Genomic DNA, 24,112 nt, shown 5'->3' on the forward strand with positions numbered 1-24,112 from the left:
GCCCGGCCCCCCGCCTGTGGGCGTACCGCCCCCCCCCCCCCCCCCCCCCCCCCTGGCTCCCCAAACCCCCCCAGTGAGGCTACGGGACTCCCTGCTGCTCCGGTCCACATTCAGCGCGTACAAGGAGGAGACAGATGAACTCTGAGCTGAGCAGAGTGGAGGAGGAGGAGGAGGGATGGGGTTTTATGTGTGCAGAGCAACACTGGGGTGTGTCACACCCCTCCTTCAGATCCTTATCTCTGCATGACCTTTCACCTCTGCAGTAGATCCTGCCCCAGACACCTGCCTTCACCTCTGGTCTCTTATCAGTAGGCATTTTACAGCCTGTAAAAGTGGGAATGTTGTGCCGCTCTGCCACCTGGCAGTTCTGTGTAAAAAAGGCACGAACGCAGAACGGGGGTAACTGTTGTAACGTAAATAAGCCAGCAGCAGAAATAAAAGTGAAGCCAAATTGACACAGTACTCACATGGTGCCCCTCCCTCCTTCTCCATACAGTCTATCTGCCCCATAGTGCCCCTCCATCCTTCTCCATACAGTCTATCTGCCCCATAGTGCCCCTCCATCCTTCTCCATACAGTCTATCTGCCCCATAGTGCCCCTCCATCCTTCTCCATACAGTCTATCTGCCCCATAGTGCCCCTCCATCCTTCTCCATACAGTCTATCTGCCCCATAGTGCCCCTCCATCCTTCTCCATACAGTCTATCTGCCCCATAGTGCCCCTCCATCCTTCTCCATACAGTCTATCTGCCCCATAGTGCCCCTCCCTCCTTCTCCATACAGTCTATCTGCCCCATAGTGCCCCTCCCTCCTTCTCCATACAGTCTATCTGCCCCATAGTGCCCCTCCCTTTCTCATCTTTGATTATCTTATCACGTTGTTACTGACACATAATGATCACTTCTAGTAAACTTGTTATATTAGCCAGTCTTTCAGAAATGCATTTCAATCTTATTTTATTTTTTTCAGTTGGCAGAGGGTACTGTTTGAATCGTGATTTCAGCTAAGGTACTACCAGAGAGAACATTGTTAGATATAGGTTAGGACAATATTTACACAGGATTGGCCAATTATTTCGTTTTGATGCAACTGTTTCAACTATGTGAGGTTGCAACATAGCCTATCAACATTCCCTCTAGCACTAAGGGAAATGACAACAGAACCCTGTACCATTCTACACCTCACTCTTAGTATTTTGAAGTGTAAATGAGCAGCAACAAATGTATGCTTTTTAATCTTTGCCATCTTCATAAATAATAAGTATGCATACTTATTTAAAAGTTCCACAAATATCAGTAGTAAAATGTCAGTCAAAAAACGAACCCATCTGCAACCGATGCAATTTCCCCAGAAATTGTACCCTCTCTAGTTCATAATATGATTTGATGTTCAAACACAGTAAGACATTTAGACAGTAGGCTGAATGCTGGAGGCTTTATTGAAATGTTTGGACAGCGCGGTTACTTAACCCTAACCCTTCAGGCACAACTGGAGAGACTGAAAACTATGATGCAAAGTTCAACATAACAAGCAGATAATTTTTTCGGTTCTGTATTATTTTTATGTATGTCTAAAATCATGTTGATTTGACAACAATCTTAGGTTAAATGTTTTGGTCAACGTCTATGCTCCTAAAAGAAAAAATATCAAAACACTGAAGACAACGACACATAAGGCAGTGATGGAATAAATAGAGTATGAGTTAGAGTTCATCTGGTCCAGTCGGCCCTCCCGGAGGTCATGTGACCCTACTTTTTAGTGTTGTGTAACCAGACATTAACAGACTTCTTCCTGAATCAGTCAGCTGTAATTGCATAAGCAGGAAGTGAGCAGGACTGGCAGGTCAGAGGTTCCTCTCCTTGGTCTCCGTGCTGGAAGAGACCACCTTGCCATCCACCAGCGTCTGTGTGACGGTCATCACCTTGGTCTTCACTGTTCGCTGGTCCTCCAGGGCATCTTGCAGCCTGAAAGATCCAGAAAAGTCAGTATGTGTTCCAGAACAGTTAAATAGATATTTCAGAACAGGCAGTATGTGTTTCAGACCAATACGTATGTGTGTCAGAACATGTATTGGAGTGAAAGTAAAATGTTTCCCAAAATGGAAACACTTGAGTAACATATCAGTTCATAAGAACAGTAATGAATTACATGCACTTTGTTACTGTCAACCACTGGTTCCACAACAGTCAGTGAGTGTTCCAGAACAGTTAAGTACATGTTCTAGAACAATCTGTCTACATTCTACAACAGTTCTCACGACCCCCATCTCTCATGTTGTCTCATCGTCACGGTGACTCACTGGAAGTCCTCCCCGTCCAGCAGCCTCCTGTAGGTGGCGATCTCAGCCTCCAGCTTCATCTTTATGTTGAGCAGCGCCTCGTACTCCTGCGTCTGCTGCTGGATGCTCCCCCGCAGCTGGGTCAGCTCCGCCTCCACGCCCAGCAGCACCCCGTTCAGACTGTCCATCTCCAGGTTGTAGCGCATCTCCACGTCCCTCAAGGTGGCATCTAGGGAGGACTTCTGGAGGTGGGGAGGAGGGGGAGGGAGGGGGAGAGAAAGGGGGAGAGAGGGAGGGGGGGAGAAGGGGGAGAGAGGGAGGGGGGGGAGGGAGGGGGGAGGGAGGGAGGGAGGGGGAGGGGGAGAGAGAGGGGGAGAGAGGGAGGGGGGAGGGAGGGAGGGGGAGGGGGAGAGAGAGGGGGAGAGAGGGAGGGGGGAGGGAGGGAGGGGGAGGGGGAGAGAGAAGGGGAGAGAGGGAGGGGGGGAGGGAGGGGGAGGGAGGGGGAGAGAGAGGGGGAGAGAGGGAGGGGGGGAGGGAGGGAGGGAGAAGAAAGAAGAGGGAGGGAAGGAAGGAGGAGGAAGGGAGAAAGATGTGTTTATCTGTACTAACGTTGGTTGCATGTGAAAATTGATTTGAATGAGTGTGAAAGTGTGTGTTGAGTGTTCAAGTGTGTGTATGTGTGTGTGTTTGAGAGAAAGTATAATTGTCTGTGTGTGTGTGAGTGTATGTGTGTGTGTGTGTGTGTGAGTGTGTGTGAGTGTGTGTGAGTGTGTGTGTTTGTGAGTGTGTGTGTGTGTGTGTGAGTGTGTGAGTGTTTGAGTGTTTGTGAGTGTGTGTGTGAGTGTGTGTGTGTGTGTGTGAGTCTAACCAGGCTCTTCTGGGACTCCAGCTCTATCTCCAGGGTCTGCAGCTGTCTGCGGAGGTCGTTCACCTCCGAGCGGGAGCACTGCAGCGCCTCTGTGTTGTGGCTCACCTGGGTCTGGACCTCTGTGATCTGCAGAACACAGCACAGCTCTCAACCTCCTCTCCACCTCCTCAGATGTAGCTGAGATATGACTGTTGGTAATTGGAAGACCGTTCCTTGACTCTGACCACCAAAATACTGTTAGAATTCTGCACTTCACTAACCCTAACCCTAAGCACTTCTGATCCGTAATTCTCTGCTGTACTTTCTATGTACTCTGTATGTCACTTTGTATAAAAGCCTCTGCTAAATTAATACATATCAAATAATTGTGTCTGGGCTCAGGTCAGGCTTCCATTTCTAGATCTTTAGTCATCACAGGATTCACTACGAGATGTCCTGCTCACCTGAGATTCATGCCACGCTTTCAGCTCCTCCTGGTTCTTCAGGGCCATCTTCTCGTACTTGGCTCTGATCTCAGACATGATCTGTGCCAGGTCCTGGCCTTTAGGGGCATCCACGTCGACCTGCACTCCAGATTGGGACACCTGGGCACGCAGCTCCATCACTTCCTGTTACAGACAGGATGTGAGGTCAGGATGGAGGTACCCTTTGTGTTGAATGGGTGGGATGGTTCAGATGAGACTGCACGGCTGGGGGAAGTGTGTTGGAGGCTGGTTCAGAGGCTGGTTAAGAGGCTGGGTTAGAGGCTGGGGGAAGTGTGTTGGAGGCTGGTTCAGAGGCTGGTTAAGAGGCTGGGTTAGAGGATGGGGGAAATGTGTTGGAGGCTGGTTAAGAGGCTGGGTTAGAGGTTGGGGAAGTGTGTTGGAGGCTGGTTCAGAGGCTGGGTTAGAGGCTGGGGGAAGTGTGTTGGAGGCTGGTTAAGAGGCTGGGTTAGAGGCTGGGATTATGTGACAGCTTACGTTGTCGTGGTTCTTCTTGAGGAAGATGAGCTCCTCCTTCAAGCCCTCAATCTCGCTCTCCAGGTTCATGCGGCCCAAGTTGGTGTCATCAATCACCTTCCTCAGACCCACAATGTCAGCTTCCACAGACTGGCGGATAGACAGCTCCGACTCGTACCTACACACACGCACACACATCCTTTAGTGATGACCCTCATTCTCCACTGATGGCTATTCCACCTGTGTGTGCCTTGGGTGTGGCTCTAACTGTCTGTTTCTAAAGCCTCGAGGCTTCATCAGTGTAAACACACAGGGATCTGTGATCAGTGTAAACACACAGGGATCTGTGATCAGTGTAAACACACAGGGCTCTTCTTACTTCACTCTGAAGTCGTCAGCGGCGAGGCGGGCGTTGTCAATCTGCAGTATCAGACGAGCATTGTCCACGGTTGCATCAAACACCTGAAACACAGATAAGGTCACTGCCTGGAACAACACAGAGATGCTGTTAACAACAGCCTATCTATCCCTAACTCTGTTTACCTTCTGATCAGCTAATCAGGGTTCTCCTACAGCTGTGTTCTCCTACAGCTAGTCAAGGCCTCTGACCTGCATGTGAGTGCTCGTGGATGTGTGTGTGTGGATGTGTGTGTGTGTATGTGTGTGGATGTGTGTGTGTATGTGTGTGTGGACTGCTGAAGCCAGCTATCCCACTGTTTGTTTAGTTACAGAGTGGAGATGGAGCCAATCATTAACCTGCAGACACAGCTGGCCACCACTCCTAATGGAACATCTGCTGTGTGTGTAAATGTGTATGTGTGCGTGTAAGTGTGTGTGTAAGTGTATGTAAGTGTGTGTGGCTGGGTGTATCCTGGGTTGGGTTTCCTGTTGCTATTATGTACAGACTTGTTTGTGTCGTGGACAGGGTGGGTATCACTTCCTGCTATCCGGAAGTAGTTGTGACGCTGAGCAGTGGAATTAGATTCAACTGGATAGAACCGGTCTGTAACGATGGGCGGTCAATATTCAGCAGGATGAACAACATCACAAACCCCAATCCTGACATTTAAATACATACTCTAACCCTAAAACCCAATCTTAACCCCCACCCAAACCACCCTAATACATACTCTAACTGCAATCCCTAACACTGGCCTTAACCACACAAGGCCAAACCCCTGACCTTACCCTGCGTGATCCTCCACTCTCCCGCCTCTTCCTCTCTCGTCTCCTCCCCTCTCCTCTCTTCTCCTCCCTTATCTTCCTTCCCCCTCTCTTCCCCTCTCCTCTCCTGCCCTCTCCCCCTCTCTTCTCCTCTTGTCTCCTTCCCTCTCCTCTCTTCTCCTCCCTTGTCTTCCTTCCTCTTCTCCTCTCCTGCCCTCTCCCCCTCTCTTCTCCTCTTGTCTCCTTCCCTCTCCTCTCTTCTCCTCCCTTGTCTTCCTTCCCCCTCTCTTCTCCTCTCCTCTCCTGCCCTCTCCCCCTCTCTTCTCCTCTTGTCTCCTTCCCTCTCCTCTCTTCTCCTCCCTTGTCTTCCTTCCCCCTCTCTTCTCCTCTCCTCTCCTGCCCTCTCTTCCCCCCTCTCTTCCCTCTCCTCTCCTTCCCTCCAGGTTAAATGTTTTGTTTGTTCTCATTTGCAAATGTTCTCATTTGCAAGGCAAAGTTTACTGACCTTGTTCCCAAGTTAGTTTCACTTCTGGGAACTGAGTTAAGAGGCTGAGCTGGTAGCCGATATTCTCCACCAGTTATCCTGATTATAAATAATGGTGATGGATATGTATGTTTATACTCATACGTGCCATACATTGATCACTCAGTGCCTGAGGAGATTTCATCTGAGATCTATGGACAAACCCAGACGGCGTGACTGGAATGTTCCACATGGAAACGTTTTCCTCATGTTCCTCTCAGACTACTGGTTCACAGCAGTCACACAGTGAAAGCAAGGGTTAGATCTCCTTGTTTTAGAGTCTTGGGATGAGTAACTGATTGTTCAGTGTTTTCCTTTGTGAGTTCTGGAGTACTAAAAGCAGGAAGAAGAACAGTCTGATGGTAGGTGGGGTGTGTTGGAATTGTTGGAAACACACACAAACACACACACACACACACTTATACTCTCTCACATACACACACACACACACACACACACACACACACACACACACACACTCACACACACACAAACATACACGCACACAAAAAATGTCAATGGGCTTTATCAAGAGAAATAGGAAGTGTTGTTTAATTGCTGTTGAAGAAAGCACTTCTAAACTAATTCATCCAAACTCCACCCTGTGAGAGCGGACATCATAACAGCTCTGTGTAGGTGTGACCGCTCTTATCAGCTCTGTCAGGCCAGGTGACACAACCTCGCTTCAACTAGCACACTCATCAGTCTTCTCTCTCTGTTTCACACACTACCCCAGCTGCAGAGGCTGGGAAACAACTTTCTGAACTCTGAGCCACACAAATGGTTAATACCAAACATTTTAGATGACTTATGCATGATTCCATTTCCAGTCAGTATTTCCTAATGCAATATGTGACCATGACTCCCCCCTCCCTTATCACACATACAGCTCCTACACACCTTATCACACATACAGCTCCTACACACCTTATCACACATACAGCTCCTACACACCTTATCACACATACAGCTCCTACACACCTTATCACACATACAGCTCCTACACACCTTATCACACATACAGCTCCTACACACCTTATCACACATACAGCTCCTACACACCTTATCACACATACAGCTCCTACACACCTTATCACACATACAGCTCCTACACACCTTATCACACATACAGCTCCTACACACCTTATCACACATACAGCTCCTACACACCTTATCACACATACAGCTCCTACACACCTTATCACACATACAGCTCCTACACACCTTATCACACATACAGCTCCTACACACCTTATCACACATACAGCTCCTACACACCTTATCACACATACAGCTCCTACACACCTTATCACACATACAGCTCCTACACACCTTATCACACATACAGCTCCTACACACCTTATCACACATACAGCTCCTACACACCTTATCACACATACAGCTCCTACACACCTTATCACACATACAGCTCCTACACACCTTATCACACATACAGCTCCTACACACCTTATCACACATACAGCTCCTACACACCTTATCACACATACAGCTCCTACACACCTTATCACACATACAGCTCCTACACACCTTATCACACATACAGCTCCTACACACCTTATCACACATACAGCTCCTACACACCTTATCACACATACAGCTCCTACACACCTTATCACACATACAGCTCCTACACACCTTATCACACATACAGCTCCTACACACCTTATCACACATACAGCTCCTACACACCTTATCACACATACAGCTCCTACACACCTTATCACACATACAGCTCCTACACACCTTATCACACATACAGCTCCTACACACCTTATCACACATACAGCTCCTACACACCTTATCACACATACAGCTCCTACACACCTTATCACACATACAGCTCCTACACACCTTATCACACATACAGCTCCTACACACCTTATCACACATACAGCTCCTACACACCTTATCACACATACAGCTCCTACACACCTTATCACACATACAGCTCCTACACACCTTATCACACATACAGCTCCTACACACCTTATCACACATACAGCTCCTACACACCTTATCACACATACAGCTCCTACACACCTTATCACACATACAGCTCCTACACACCTTATCACACATACAGCTCCTACACACCTTATCACACATACAGCTCCTACACACCTTATCACACATACAGCTCCTACACACCTTATCACACATACAGCTCCTACACACCTTATCACACATACAGCTCCTACACACCTTATCACACATACAGCTCCTACACACCTTATCACACATACAGCTCCTACACACCTTATCACACATACAGCTCCTACACACCTTATCACACATACAGCTCCTACACACCTTATCACACATACAGCTCCTACACACCTTATCACACATACAGCTCCTACACACCTTATCACACATACAGCTCCTACACACCTTATCACACATACAGCTCCTACACACCTTATCACACATACAGCTCCTACACACCTTATCACACATACAGCTCCTACACACCTTATCACACATACAGCTCCTACACACCTTATCACACATACAGCTCCTACACACCTTATCACACATACAGCTCCTACACACCTTATCACACATACAGCTCCTACACACCTTATCACACATACAGCTCCTACACACCTTATCACACATACAGCTCCTACACACCTTATCACACATACAGCTCCTACACACCTTATCACACATACAGCTCCTACACACCTTATCACACATACAGCTCCTACACACCTTATCACACATACAGCTCCTACACACCTTATCACACATACAGCTCCTACACACCTTATCACACATACAGCTCCTACACACCTTATCACACATACAGCTCCTACACACCTTATCACACATACAGCTCCTACACACCTTATCACACATACAGCTCCTACACACCTTATCACACATACAGCTCCTACACACCTTATCACACATACAGCTCCTACACACCTTATCACACATACAGCTCCTACACACCTTATCACACATACAGCTCCTACACACCTTATCACACATACAGCTCCTACACACCTTATCACACATACAGCTCCTACACACCTTATCACACATACAGCTCCTACACACCTTATCACACATACAGCTCCTACACACCTTATCACACATACAGCTCCTACACACCTTATCACACATACAGCTCCTACACACCTTATCACACATACAGCTCCTACACACCTTATCACACATACAGCTCCTACACACCTTATCACACATACAGCTCCTACACACCTTATCACACATACAGCTCCTACACACCTTATCACACATACAGCTCCTACACACCTTATCACACATACAGCTCCTACACACCTTATCACACATACAGCTCCTACACACCTTATCACACATACAGCTCCTACACACCTTATCACACATACAGCTCCTACACACCTTATCACACATACAGCTCCTACACACCTTATCACACATACAGCTCCTACACACCTTATCACACATACAGCTCCTACACACCTTATCACACATACAGCTCCTACACACCTTATCACACATACAGCTCCTACACACCTTATCACACATACAGCTCCTACACACCTTATCACACATACAGCTCCTACACACCTTATCACACATACAGCTCCTACACACCTTATCACACATACAGCTCCTACACACCTTATCACACATACAGCTCCTACACACCTTATCACACATACAGCTCCTACACACCTTATCACACATACAGCTCCTACACACCTTATCACACATACAGCTCCTACACACCTTATCACACATACAGCTCCTACACACCTTATCACACATACAGCTCCTACACACCTTATCACACATACAGCTCCTACACACCTTATCACACATACAGCTCCTACACACCTTATCACACATACAGCTCCTACACACCTTATCACACATACAGCTCCTACACACCTTATCACACATACAGCTCCTACACACCTTATCACACATACAGCTCCTACACACCTTATCACACATACAGCTCCTACACACCTTATCACACATACAGCTCCTACACACCTTATCACACATACAGCTCCTACACACCTTATCACACATACAGCTCCTACACACCTTATCACACATACAGCTCCTACACACCTTATCACACATACAGCTCCTACACACCTTATCACACATACAGCTCCTACACACCTTATCACACATACAGCTCCTACACACCTTATCACACATACAGCTCCTACACACCTTATCACACATACAGCTCCTACACACCTTATCACACATACAGCTCCTACACACCTTATCACACATACAGCTCCTACACACCTTATCACACATACAGCTCCTACACACCTTATCACACATACAGCTCCTACACACCTTATCACACATACAGCTCCTACACACCTTATCACACATACAGCTCCTACACACCTTATCACACATACAGCTCCTACACACCTTATCACACATACAGCTCCTACACACCTTATCACACATACAGCTCCTACACACCTTATCACACATACAGCTCCTACACACCTTATCACACATACAGCTCCTACACACCTTATCACACATACAGCTCCTACACACCTTATCACACATACAGCTCCTACACACCTTATCACACATACAGCTCCTACACACCTTATCACACATACAGCTCCTACACACCTTATCACACATACAGCTCCTACACACCTTATCACACATACAGCTCCTACACACCTTATCACACATACAGCTCCTACACACCTTATCACACATACAGCTCCTACACACCTTATCACACATACAGCTCCTACACACCTTATCACACATACAGCTCCTACACACCTTATCACACATACAGCTCCTACACACCTTATCACACATACAGCTCCTACACACCTTATCACACATACAGCTCCTACACACCTTATCACACATACAGCTCCTACACACCTTATCACACATACAGCTCCTACACACCTTATCACACATACAGCTCCTACACACCTTATCACACATACAGCTCCTACACACCTTATCACACATACAGCTCCTACACACCTTATCACACATACAGCTCCTACACACCTTATCACACATACAGCTCCTACACACCTTATCACACATACAGCTCCTACACACCTTATCACACATACAGCTCCTACACACCTTATCACACATACAGCTCCTACACACCTTATCACACATACAGCTCCTACACACCTTATCACACATACAGCTCCTACACACCTTATCACACATACAGCTCCTACACACCTTATCACACATACAGCTCCTACACACCTTATCACACATACAGCTCCTACACACCTTATCACACATACAGCTCCTACACACCTTATCACACATACAGCTCCTACACACCTTATCACACATACAGCTCCTACACACCTTATCACACATACAGCTCCTACACACCTTATCACACATACAGCTCCTACACACCTTATCACACATACAGCTCCTACACACCTTATCACACATACAGCTCCTACACACCTTATCACACATACAGCTCCTACACACCTTATCACACATACAGCTCCTACACACCTTATCACACATACAGCTCCTACACACCTTATCACACATACAGCTCCTACACACCTTATCACACATACAGCTCCTACACACCTTATCACACATACAGCTCCTACACACCTTATCACACATACAGCTCCTACACACCTTATCACACATACAGCTCCTACACACCTTATCACACATACAGCTCCTACACACCTTATCACACATACAGCTCCTACACACCTTATCACACATACAGCTCCTACACACCTTATCACACATACAGCTCCTACACACCTTATCACACATACAGCTCCTACACACCTTATCACACATACAGCTCCTACACACCTTATCACACATACAGCTCCTACACACCTTATCACACATACAGCTCCTACACACCTTATCACACATACAGCTCCTACACACCTTATCACACATACAGCTCCTACACACCTTATCACACATACAGCTCCTACACACCTTATCACACATACAGCTCCTACACACCTTATCACACATACAGCTCCTACACACCTTATCACACATACAGCTCCTACACACCTTATCACACATACAGCTCCTACACACCTTATCACACATACAGCTCCTACACACCTTATCACACATACAGCTCCTACACACCTTATCACACATACAGCTCCTACACACCTTATCACACATACAGCTCCTACACACCTTATCACACATACAGCTCCTACACACCTTATCACACATACAGCTCCTACACACCTTATCACACATACAGCTCCTACACACCTTATCACACATACAGCTCCTACACACCTTATCACACATACAGCTCCTACACACCTTATCACACATACAGCTCCTACACACCTTATCACACATACAGCTCCTACACACCTTATCACACATACAGCTCCTACACACCTTATCACACATACAGCTCCTACACACCTTATCACACATACAGCTCCTACACACCTTATCACACATACAGCTCCTACACACCTTATCACACATACAGCTCCTACACACCTTATCACACATACAGCTCCTACACACCTTATCACACATACAGCTCCTACACACCTTATCACACATACAGCTCCTACACACCTTATCACACATACAGCTCCTACACACCTTATCACACATACAGCTCCTACACACCTTATCACACATACAGCTCCTACACACCTTATCACACATACAGCTCCTACACACCTTATCACACATACAGCTCCTACACACCTTATCACACATACAGCTCCTACACACCTTATCACACATACAGCTCCTACACACCTTATCACACATACAGCTCCTACACACCTTATCACACATACAGCTCCTACACACCTTATCACACATACAGCTCCTACACACCTTATCACACATACAGCTCCTACACACCTTATCACACATACAGCTCCTACACACCTTATCACACATACAGCTCCTACACACCTTATCACACATACAGCTCCTACACACCTTATCACACATACAGCTCCTACACACCTTATCACACATACAGCTCCTACACACCTTATCACACATACAGCTCCTACACACCTTATCACACATACAGCTCCTACACACCTTATCACACATACAGCTCCTACACACCTTATCACACATACAGCTCCTACACACCTTATCACACATACAGCTCCTACACACCTTATCACACATACAGCTCCTACACACCTTATCACACATACAGCTCCTACACACCTTATCACACATACAGCTCCTACACACCTTATCACACATACAGCTCCTACACACCTTATCACACATACAGCTCCTACACACCTTATCACACATACAGCTCCTACACACCTTATCACACATACAGCTCCTACACACCTTATCACACATACAGCTCCTACACACCTTATCACACATACAGCTCCTACACACCTTATCACACATACAGCTCCTACACACCTTATCACACATACAGCTCCTACACACCTTATCACACATACAGCTCCTACACACCTTATCACACATACAGCTCCTACACACCTTATCACACATACAGCTCCTACACACCTTATCACACATACAGCTCCTACACACCTTATCACACATACAGCTCCTACACACCTTATCACACATACAGCTCCTACACACCTTATCACACATACAGCTCCTACACACCTTATCACACATACAGCTCCTACACACCTTATCACACATACAGCTCCTACACACCTTATCACACATACAGCTCCTACACACCTTATCACACATACAGCTCCTACACACCTTATCACACATACAGCTCCTACACACCTTATCACACATACAGCTCCTACACACCTTATCACACATACAGCTCCTACACACCTTATCACACATACAGCTCCTACACACCTTATCACACATACAGCTCCTACACACCTTATCACACATACAGCTCCTACACACCTTATCACACATACAGCTCCTACACACCTTATCACACATACAGCTCCTACACACCTTATCACACATACAGCTCCTACACACCTTATCACACATACAGCTCCTACACACCTTATCACACATACAGCTCCTACACACCTTATCACACATACAGCTCCTACACACCTTATCACACATACAGCTCCTACACACCTTATCACACATACAGCTCCTACACACCTTATCACACATACAGCTCCTACACACCTTATCACACATACAGCTCCTACACACCTTATCACACATACAGCTCCTACACACCTTATCACACATACAGCTCCTACACACCTTATCACACATACAGCTCCTACACACCTTATCACACATACAGCTCCTACACACCTTATCACACATACAGCTCCTACACACCTTATCACACATACAGCTCCTACACACCTTATCACACATACAGCTCCTACACACCTTATCACACATACAGCTCCTACACACCTTATCACACATACAGCTCCTACACACCTTATCACACATACAGCTCCTACACACCTTATCACACATACAGCTCCTACACACCTTATCACACATACAGCTCCTACACACCTTATCACACATACAGCTCCTACACACCTTATCACACATACAGCTCCTACACACCTTATCACACATACAGCTCCTACACACCTTATCACACATACAGCTCCTACACACCTTATCACACATACAGCTCCTACACACCTTATCACACATACAGCTCCTACACACCTTATCACACATACAGCTCCTACACACCTTATCACACATACAGCTCCTACACACCTTATCACACATACAGCTCCTACACACCTTATCACACATACAGCTCCTACACACCTTATCACACATACAGCTCCTACACACCTTATCACACATACAGCTCCTACACACCTTATCACACATACAGCTCCTACACACCTTATCACACATACAGCTCCTACACACCTTATCACACATACAGCTCCTACACACCTTATCACACATACAGCTCCTACACACCTTATCACACATACAGCTCCTACACACCTTATCACACATACAGCTCCTACACACCTTATCACACATACAGCTCCTACACACCTTATCACACATACAGCTCCTACACACCTTATCACACATACAGCTCCTACACACCTTATCACACATACAGCTCCTACACACCTTATCACACATACAGCTCCTACACACCTTATCACACATACAGCTCCTACACACCTTATCACACATACAGCTCCTACACACCTTATCACACATACAGCTCCTACACACCTTATCACACATACAGCTCCTACACACCTTATCACACATACAGCTCCTACACACCTTATCACACATACAGCTCCTACACACCTTATCACACATACAGCTCCTACACACCTTATCACACATACAGCTCCTACACACCTTATCACACATACAGCTCCTACACACCTTATCACACATACAGCTCCTACACACCTTATCACACATACAGCTCCTACACACCTTATCACACATACAGCTCCTACACACCTTATCACACATACAGCTCCTACACACCTTATCACACATACAGCTCCTACACACCTTATCACACATACAGCTCCTACACACCTTATCACACATACAGCTCCTACACACCTTATCACACATACAGCTCCTACACACCTTATCACACATACAGCTCCTACACACCTTATCACACATACAGCTCCTACACACCTTATCACACATACAGCTCCTACACACCTTATCACACATACAGCTCCTACACACCTTATCACACATACAGCTCCTACACACCTTATCACACATACAGCTCCTACACACCTTATCACACATACAGCTCCTACACACCTTATCACACATACAGCTCCTACACACCTTATCACACATACAGCTCCTACACACCTTATCACACATACAGCTCCTACACACCTTATCACACATACAGCTCCTACACACCTTATCACACATACAGCTCCTACACACCTTATCACACATACAGCTCCTACACACCTTATCACACATACAGCTCCTACACACCTTATCACACATACAGCTCCTACACACCTTATCACACATACAGCTCCTACACACCTTATCACACATACAGCTCCTACACACCTTATCACACATACAGCTCCTACACACCTTATCACACATACAGCTCCTACACACCTTATCACACATACAGCTCCTACACACCTTATCACACATACAGCTCCTACACACCTTATCACACATACAGCTCCTACACACCTTATCACACATACAGCTCCTACACACCTTATCACACATACAGCTCCTACACACCTTATCACACATACAGCTCCTACACACCTTATCACACATACAGCTCCTACACACCTTATCACACATACAGCTCCTACACACCTTATCACACATACAGCTCCTACACACCTTATCACACATACAGCTCCTACACACCTTATCACACATACAGCTCCTACACACCTTATCACACATACAGCTCCTACACACCTTATCACACATACAGCTCCTACACACCTTATCACACATACAGCTCCTACACACCTTATCACACATACAGCTCCTACACACCTTATCACACATACAGCTCCTACACACCTTATCACACATACAGCTCCTACACACCTTATCACACATACAGCTCCTACACACCTTATCACACATACAGCTCCTACACACCTTATCACACATACAGCTCCTACACACCTTATCACACATACAGCTCCTACACACCTTATCACACATACAGCTCCTACACACCTTATCACACATACAGCTCCTACACACCTTATCACACATACAGCTCCTACACACCTTATCACACATACAGCTCCTACACACCTTATCACACATACAGCTCCTACACACCTTATCACACATACAGCTCCTACACACCTTATCACACATACAGCTCCTACACACCTTATCACACATACAGCTCCTACACACCTTATCACACATACAGCTCCTACACACCTTATCACACATACAGCTCCTACACACCTTATCACACATACAGCTCCTACACACCTTATCACACATACAGCTCCTACACACCTTATCACACATACAGCTCCTACACACCTTATCACACATACAGCTCCTACACACCTTATCACACATACAGCTCCTACACACCTTATCACACATACAGCTCCTACACACCTTATCACACATACAGCTCCTACACACCTTATCACACATACAGCTCCTACACACCTTATCACACATACAGCTCCTACACACCTTATCACACATACAGCTCCTACACACCTTATCACACATACAGCTCCTACACACCTTATCACACATACAGCTCCTACACACCTTATCACACATACAGCTCCTACACACCTTATCACACATACAGCTCCTACACACCTTATCACACATACAGCTCCTACACACCTTATCACACATACAGCTCCTACACACCTTATCACACATACAGCTCCTACACACCTTATCACACATACAGCTCCTACACACCTTATCACACATACAGCTCCTACACACCTTATCACACATACAGCTCCTACACACCTTATCACACATACAGCTCCTACACACCTTATCACACATACAGCTCCTACACACCTTATCACACATACAGCTCCTACACACCTTATCACACATACAGCTCCTACACACCTTATCACACATACAGCTCCTACACACCTTATCACACATACAGCTCCTACACACCTTATCACACATACAGCTCCTACACACCTTATCACACATACAGCTCCTACACACCTTATCACACATACAGCTCCTACACACCTTATCACACATACAGCTCCTACACACCTTATCACACATACAGCTCCTACACACCTTATCACACATACAGCTCCTACACACCTTATCACACATACAGCTCCTACACACCTTATCACACATACAGCTCCTACACACCTTATCACACATACAGCTCCTACACACCTTATCACACATACAGCTCCTACACACCTTATCACACATACAGCTCCTACACACCTTATCACACATACAGCTCCTACACACCTTATCACACATACAGCTCCTACACACCTTATCACACATACAGCTCCTACACACCTTATCACACATACAGCTCCTACACACCTTATCACACATACAGCTCCTACACACCTTATCACACATACAGCTCCTACACACCTTATCACACATACAGCTCCTACACACCTTATCACACATACAGCTCCTACACACCTTATCACACATACAGCTCCTACACACCTTATCACACATACAGCTCCTACACACCTTATCACACATACAGCTCCTACACACCTTATCACACATACAGCTCCTACACACCTTATCACACATACAGCTCCTACACACCTTATCACACATACAGCTCCTACACACCTTATCACACATACAGCTCCTACACACCTTATCACACATACAGCTCCTACACACCTTATCACACATACAGCTCCTACACACCTTATCACACATACAGCTCCTACACACCTTATCACACATACAGCTCCTACACACCTTATCACACATACAGCTCCTACACACCTTATCACACATACAGCTCCTACACACCTTATCACACATACAGCTCCTACACACCTTATCACACATACAGCTCCTACACACCTTATCACACATACAGCTCCTACACACCTTATCACACATACAGCTCCTACACACCTTATCACACCCCCAGAGAGGTCACTTAGACCAGGAACTAGTCTGACCACAGATCACCACAGTCCCCCACAAACTGCTTCCTGTCTGTCCCATTCTGGTTCCTGTCCCACCCTGCCCCCCTTCCATACTGTTCCGCCCTGTCCTGTCCCCTGCCCACCACCATTCTTCACCTATCACCCTGCAGTAATCTGCCCCAATCAACACACCGATTTAACGAACTACAAACTAATTTGCTCTAATCAGCAGACAGCTTTAACGAACTACAAACTAATTTGGCCAATCAGCAGATAGCTTTAATGAGTCTCTCTGGGCCTCTGATGGTAGGTCAACAACTCTTTTCTCCTTCTCTCTCTGTGTCTCTCTCTTTCAATTTCTCTTTCCACTTGACTGGGCAGTATGCTTTTAGTATCCACAGTCCTCCCCCTCCTTCACATGCCTCCTAACCAGTTCCCCTCCTGCCTCCCTCCTTTTCAGGCCCTAACAACACAATAGGCCTTCTCTCTCTCTCTCTCCCTCCCTTCCACCCCCCCCCCCTCTCCCCCTCACCTTCTTGCGCAGGTCGTCCAGGATGGCCTGGTAGCGGCTGTAGTCGTGGAGGTCTGGTCCACTCTTCTCCAGAGCCTCTCTGATCTTCAGCTCTAGCTTGCCGTTGGCCTGCTCCAGGTTCCTGACTGTCTCCAGGTAGGAGGCCAGACGCTCGTTCAAGTTCTGCATGGCAAACTTCTCGTTGCCTGTGATGTTGGCCGTGTCGCCTCCCACCTGTAGGGAAGAGGAGAGGGAGGCCCCTGGGCCCCCCTGGGAGCTGCGGACTCCAGAGTAGGATGAGGAGGAGATGCGGGCCCCCTGGCCCCCAGCCCCCGCGTAGATGCTGGCGGCGCGGTAGGAGGGGGCGGCTGAGGAGCGGGTGAGAGACACATGACCGGACGGCACCTTGGAGGTGTGCACAGAGTACGAGCTGCTTCTGTAGCTCATGGTGCTGAAGAGGGAGATGGAGAGAGACTGAACGAGAGAGACTGACAGAGGGAGAGAGTTGTATCGAGTGAGACTGACTAGAGAGAGACTGACAGAGAGAGAGAGTTGTAGCAAGTGAGACTGACTAGAGAGCTGAAGGAGGGCAGACCTCAGTAACAGGGTAGGGGAGGGAGGGAGGGAGCAGCTGCACTTTTATAAACCTGCCGGCCCCCACAGACCCGCCCCCTGGCCTGCCCCCAGCCCTGGCCACGCCCCCCCCCCGCCCCTCTGCACCCACAGGAATTCCATTTGAAACTTTCAAACTACTTCATGAAGGAGTTTACTGAAAACTCCTTCTCTGAGGATTTACACAAGCAAATACAAGGTGTGTATTTGAAAATATGTCAAAATATGTGTTTTTTACCACACCACACACATTGTGTGTCTGTATACTTGTATAAACTTTACAGATGAATCACCCTTCATTCATGAATTCATTGTAAAGTAAAAGCCCTTTGTTGCATGTCTTTCTCTCGCTCTCTCCCTGCGTTTCCTGCCACTCTTCACTTAAACTGTCCAAAATATACAGTACATAAAAAAGAATAAAGAAAATATGCTTCCATATTTGAGTGTGACGGAGGGAAGTATAGGGAGGAATGAGGTAGAGCTGGAGGATAATATGGAGGGATAAGGGAGGGATGCGGGAGGATAAGGTGTGACTGGGAGAAGGGGCTGGGGTGTGGGAGAGGTAGAGTTAAAGGGATGGTGGTGGTGACAGATAAGGTTGTTTAGTCACAGGTAAGTTCCAGGCAGAGATGTCATGATCAGGTCTGGACAGGACAGGGCAACCCTGAGCCACAACGCAGACACCAGGCCTGGGATCCTCACCTGTCTACCTATCTGCCTGTCTACCTGTCTGCCTGTCTGCCTGTCTACCTGTCTATCTGACTGCCTGTCTACCTGTCTACCTGTCTGCCTGTCTTCCTGTCTGCCTGTCTGCCTGTCTACCTGTCTGCCTGTCTACCTGTCTACCTGTCTATCTATCTGCCTGTCTACCTGTCTGCATGTCTGCATGTCTGCCTGTCTACCTACCTGTCTGCCTGTCTGTCTGTCCGTCTACCTGTCTGCCTGTCTGTCTGTCTACCTGTCTGCCTGTCTACCTGTCTGCCTGTCTACCTGTCTGCCTGGCCTGTGATCCTCAACTGTCTCAGGGAAACCGAGATTCTATGCATGGGCAAAGACTTACTGATCCCCGTCTGATTGTCTAGCAATAATCCAGTCAGCATGCTGTTTGTCTTGTGAGAAGCTGTAAGTGTCCCGAGGTAGGGAGGATGTGATCGTTTCCTTCTCAGGATGTGAAGCTCAGACACAATGACAGAATAGCAGTCATGGTCCTGAAAACACCCATTATCACGTCCACAGGCCCCCCTCCCCTCCCCTCCACTCCCCTCCCTTCCTCCCCTCCCCTCCCCTCCCCTCCCCTCCCCTCCCCTCCCCTCCCCTCCCCTCCCCTCCCCTCCCCTCCCCTCCCCTCCCCTCCCCTCCCCTCCCCTCCCCTCCCCTCCCCTCCCCTCCCCTCCCCTCCTCACCCCTCCCCTCCCCTCCTCACCCCTCCTCACCCCTCCTCTCCCCTCCCCTCCCCTCCTCTCCTCTCCTCACCCCATCCCACCGCTCCCCTCTCCTCTAGACATGTGGAACATGGTTGTAACACTGCTTTGTCAGAACACATATGTCTGTGTGTAAACAGTGTGTGTGTGTTTGTATGGACAGTGTGTGTGTGTGTGTGTGTAAGCAGTCAAACAACCCTCCTATTGTCAACATTGTTTTAGTTGTGTTAGAGCCATTATGAGCATACAGTACATACCCCACCCACACACACACATACACACACTCATACATACACACATAGACAAACACATACACACACACTCATACACACACACACACTCATACACACACCCCACCTAGCAAACAGAGAAACCCTGGCTGACAAAACCAAAGGCACAAAGAGCTTCGTCTTTCAGCAGAGTCCTGGACCTGTCTTTTTATGTGTGTGTGTGTTCATGTGTGTTTGTGTGTGTTCATGTGTGTGTGTTCATGTGTGTGTGTGCGTGTTTATGTGTGTGTTCCTGGTACCTCTTATTTGTGTGTTTGCCAAAAGAAGCAGGAAGGAACACTGGGCAGGAAATTAAAATAAATTCCAAACAAAGTGAAACAATTGAACACCTTTATATTCCTCCGCTGGGGAGGAATATATATATATATTTTTTTAAACTAACCTTTTTTCTAAACCTTTTTTTTCACACACAGTGAAAGAGGAGAGAGGAGGAGAACAGAGAAGCCTAAAACTGAGTAGATTAAAGCAGAGCAGAGTACAATAGAGTACAGTAGAATTGTCAAGTACTCATCAATGATGCAAAGTTTTGAAACTTTTTGTTTGAAAAAGTTTTTTAACCTTTGGAAACGTTTTTCAAAAATATTTGTTCAACCTTTGAAAACTTTTTTTTCTAAACTTTTTTCCAGAACCTTTTTTCCAAAAACCTGAGAGGAGAAAACATGTTGGGATCAGAGTCTTACTGTTCTTTAATCTTTAACAGAACAGAGCTGCTCCACTGACACATCAACAGCATAGTTGTAGTCCTGCACTGTCTACTAGATAGTGTCTCCAAGCTACTGTCTCCTAGCTACTGTGACACACACAACACACACACTGTGACACACAGGCACACTCTGTTGTCAGTCATGGACAAATGCACGCTCACAATACACATACACTTAATAAACAATCTAATGAGGCCAGGGTGCATTCTGGGTACTGTAGTCCAGCCACTGACCACCGACCGTTGACTGCTGACCACTGACACTGATTACTGACACTGACTACCCTGAATTGAGTCTGTGTTTTAGGACCCTTGTCTCTCCCCTGTCTCCCCCTGCCTCACCTCTGCCCCCACTCTCTCTATGTGGCCCTGAGAGGGACACAATATAACAGTTCAGTTTCTAGCCCACATTCCAGCCAGCACAGATCCTGCTCTGTCTCCTCTCTCCTTTCTCTTTCACACGATTCATCAGTCTTTCTTTCTCTCTTTACTCTCTGTCTCTAACACCCCTCTCCTCCCCCTCCCCTCCCCTCCCCTCCCGTCCCGTTACTCAGCCAAGCTAGATGCATGTTTCTGCTTCCCCTGTTGACAATTTGGAGCCAGAAATGATAAAGACATCACCTTCACTAGACAAGGTTTGACAATTGGAAAACGCCAATGTTTATTTTACATAAAGCTCAAAAAGATATTCTGCGCTCAAATGAAGGGCAAAATGTTTTGCTCTCGTGCTATGCGCGCTCGCATTAAGTGTGGAAGTCCCTATCTAGCATCACAACAAACCCAGAATACGTCCTAGGTTTGGGCTAATCCCTGAATGTTTACAAGGCCTGGCTCCACGCCTGATTAACACTCGGATCGATAAGCAGTCTCAAACATGGTAGGCCTATCAATATAAAAAATAATACAATCCCTTTCCGTAATCATGATACCCCCCAGAAATGTTCACTGCACCCCCAGACAAAGCAGGCTGCATCCGGGCCTGGATGGAAGGCAGTTTCAATAAAGATGGGAAAGCGAATGTTTGTGCTTCAAGGAGAAAAAACTGTATGTATTTTGTGTTATAAGGCTATGTCGGTCGTTAAAGAGTACAATCTCCGTTGGCATTTTGCACCAAACACGGAGATAAATATGCCAAATTTATCCTCCAAAAAACCCCAGCAGTTTGTCCAAGAATTAAAATACGGACTGCAATTGCAGCATAGGCCCTATGTTCACAAAAGCTACAACTAAAACACAGTTTTTACATCGTTACATCGTAGTTACAACTGGCCCTTTGAGGGCAACCATAATGCTGATGTGAAAATGAGTTTGACACCCCTGAGCTACCCCCTCCTACCCATCACCTCCCCTCCCCCTCTTACATTTACATTTAGTCATTTAGCAGACGCTCTTATCCAGAGCGACTTACAGTAAGTACAGGGACATTCCCCCGAGGCAAGTAGGGTGAAGTGCCTTGCCCAAGGACACAACGTCAGTTGGCATGACCGGGAATTGAACAGGCAACCTTCGGATTACTAGCCCGATTCCCTCACCGCTCAGCCACCTGACTCCTCATCTCCTTCCTCACTCCTCTTCCTTCCATCTCCTCCCCCTCACCTCTTTTCTCTTACCCCTCTTCTCCCCTCTTCCTTCCATCTTGTTTCCCTTCTCCACAGAATCCACCAATAATATCGTTTTTATTCTGTATCATTCAATTTCTATTAAGTTCAACTTATCATCAATAAAGAGCAGTGGCTCGAATAGGTTAGGACATTTATAGGTTTCCATTATCATTATCAACCACATCAGGTTCTGATTCAGTGTTAGCGTTATAGACAGTGTTAGCGCTATAGACAGTGTTAGCGCTATAGACAGTGTTAGCGCTATAGACAGGCTGCCAGGGATTGTCAAGAGCAAGACCAAAGAATTCCAGTGTAGCTGAACTAACCCTTGTTATAAATGGCAAATAAACTACTAAACAACTAAATCTCTCTCTCCTCTTTCTCTCCTCTCTCTCTCCTCTCTCTCCTCCTTCTCCCTCCTCCTCTTTCTCTCCTCCTCTCTCTCTCTCTCTCTCTCTCTCTCTCTCTCTCTCTCTCTCTCCTCTCTCTCTCCTCCTCCTCTCTTTCTCCTCCTCTCTCTCTCCTTCTCTCTCTCCTCCTTCTC

The 24,112-nt window shown here is 46.7% G+C and overlaps 1 protein-coding gene across 1 annotated transcript; it reads right to left on the reverse strand.

Annotated features, from left to right (window-relative positions):
* Nucleotides 1-1,420: 1,420 nt before the first annotated feature.
* krt18a.1 (keratin 18a, tandem duplicate 1) lies at nucleotides 1,421-19,542 on the reverse strand. The gene is made up of 7 exons (XM_067239489.1): nucleotides 18,963-19,542; nucleotides 4,464-4,546; nucleotides 4,106-4,262; nucleotides 3,590-3,754; nucleotides 3,147-3,272; nucleotides 2,300-2,520; nucleotides 1,421-1,964 (listed from the first exon to the last, which is right to left on the reverse strand). Exons 1-7 carry the CDS (start codon nucleotides 19,386-19,388, stop codon nucleotides 1,844-1,846), a joined length of 1,299 nt encoding a protein of 432 aa, XP_067095590.1. The 5' UTR covers nucleotides 19,389-19,542; the 3' UTR covers nucleotides 1,421-1,843.
* Nucleotides 19,543-24,112: the final 4,570 nt, after the last annotated feature.

This window comes from Osmerus mordax, chromosome 7 (assembly GCF_038355195.1).
Source record: "Osmerus mordax isolate fOsmMor3 chromosome 7, fOsmMor3.pri, whole genome shotgun sequence".
Lineage (NCBI taxonomy): Eukaryota > Metazoa > Chordata > Actinopteri > Osmeriformes > Osmeridae > Osmerus > Osmerus mordax.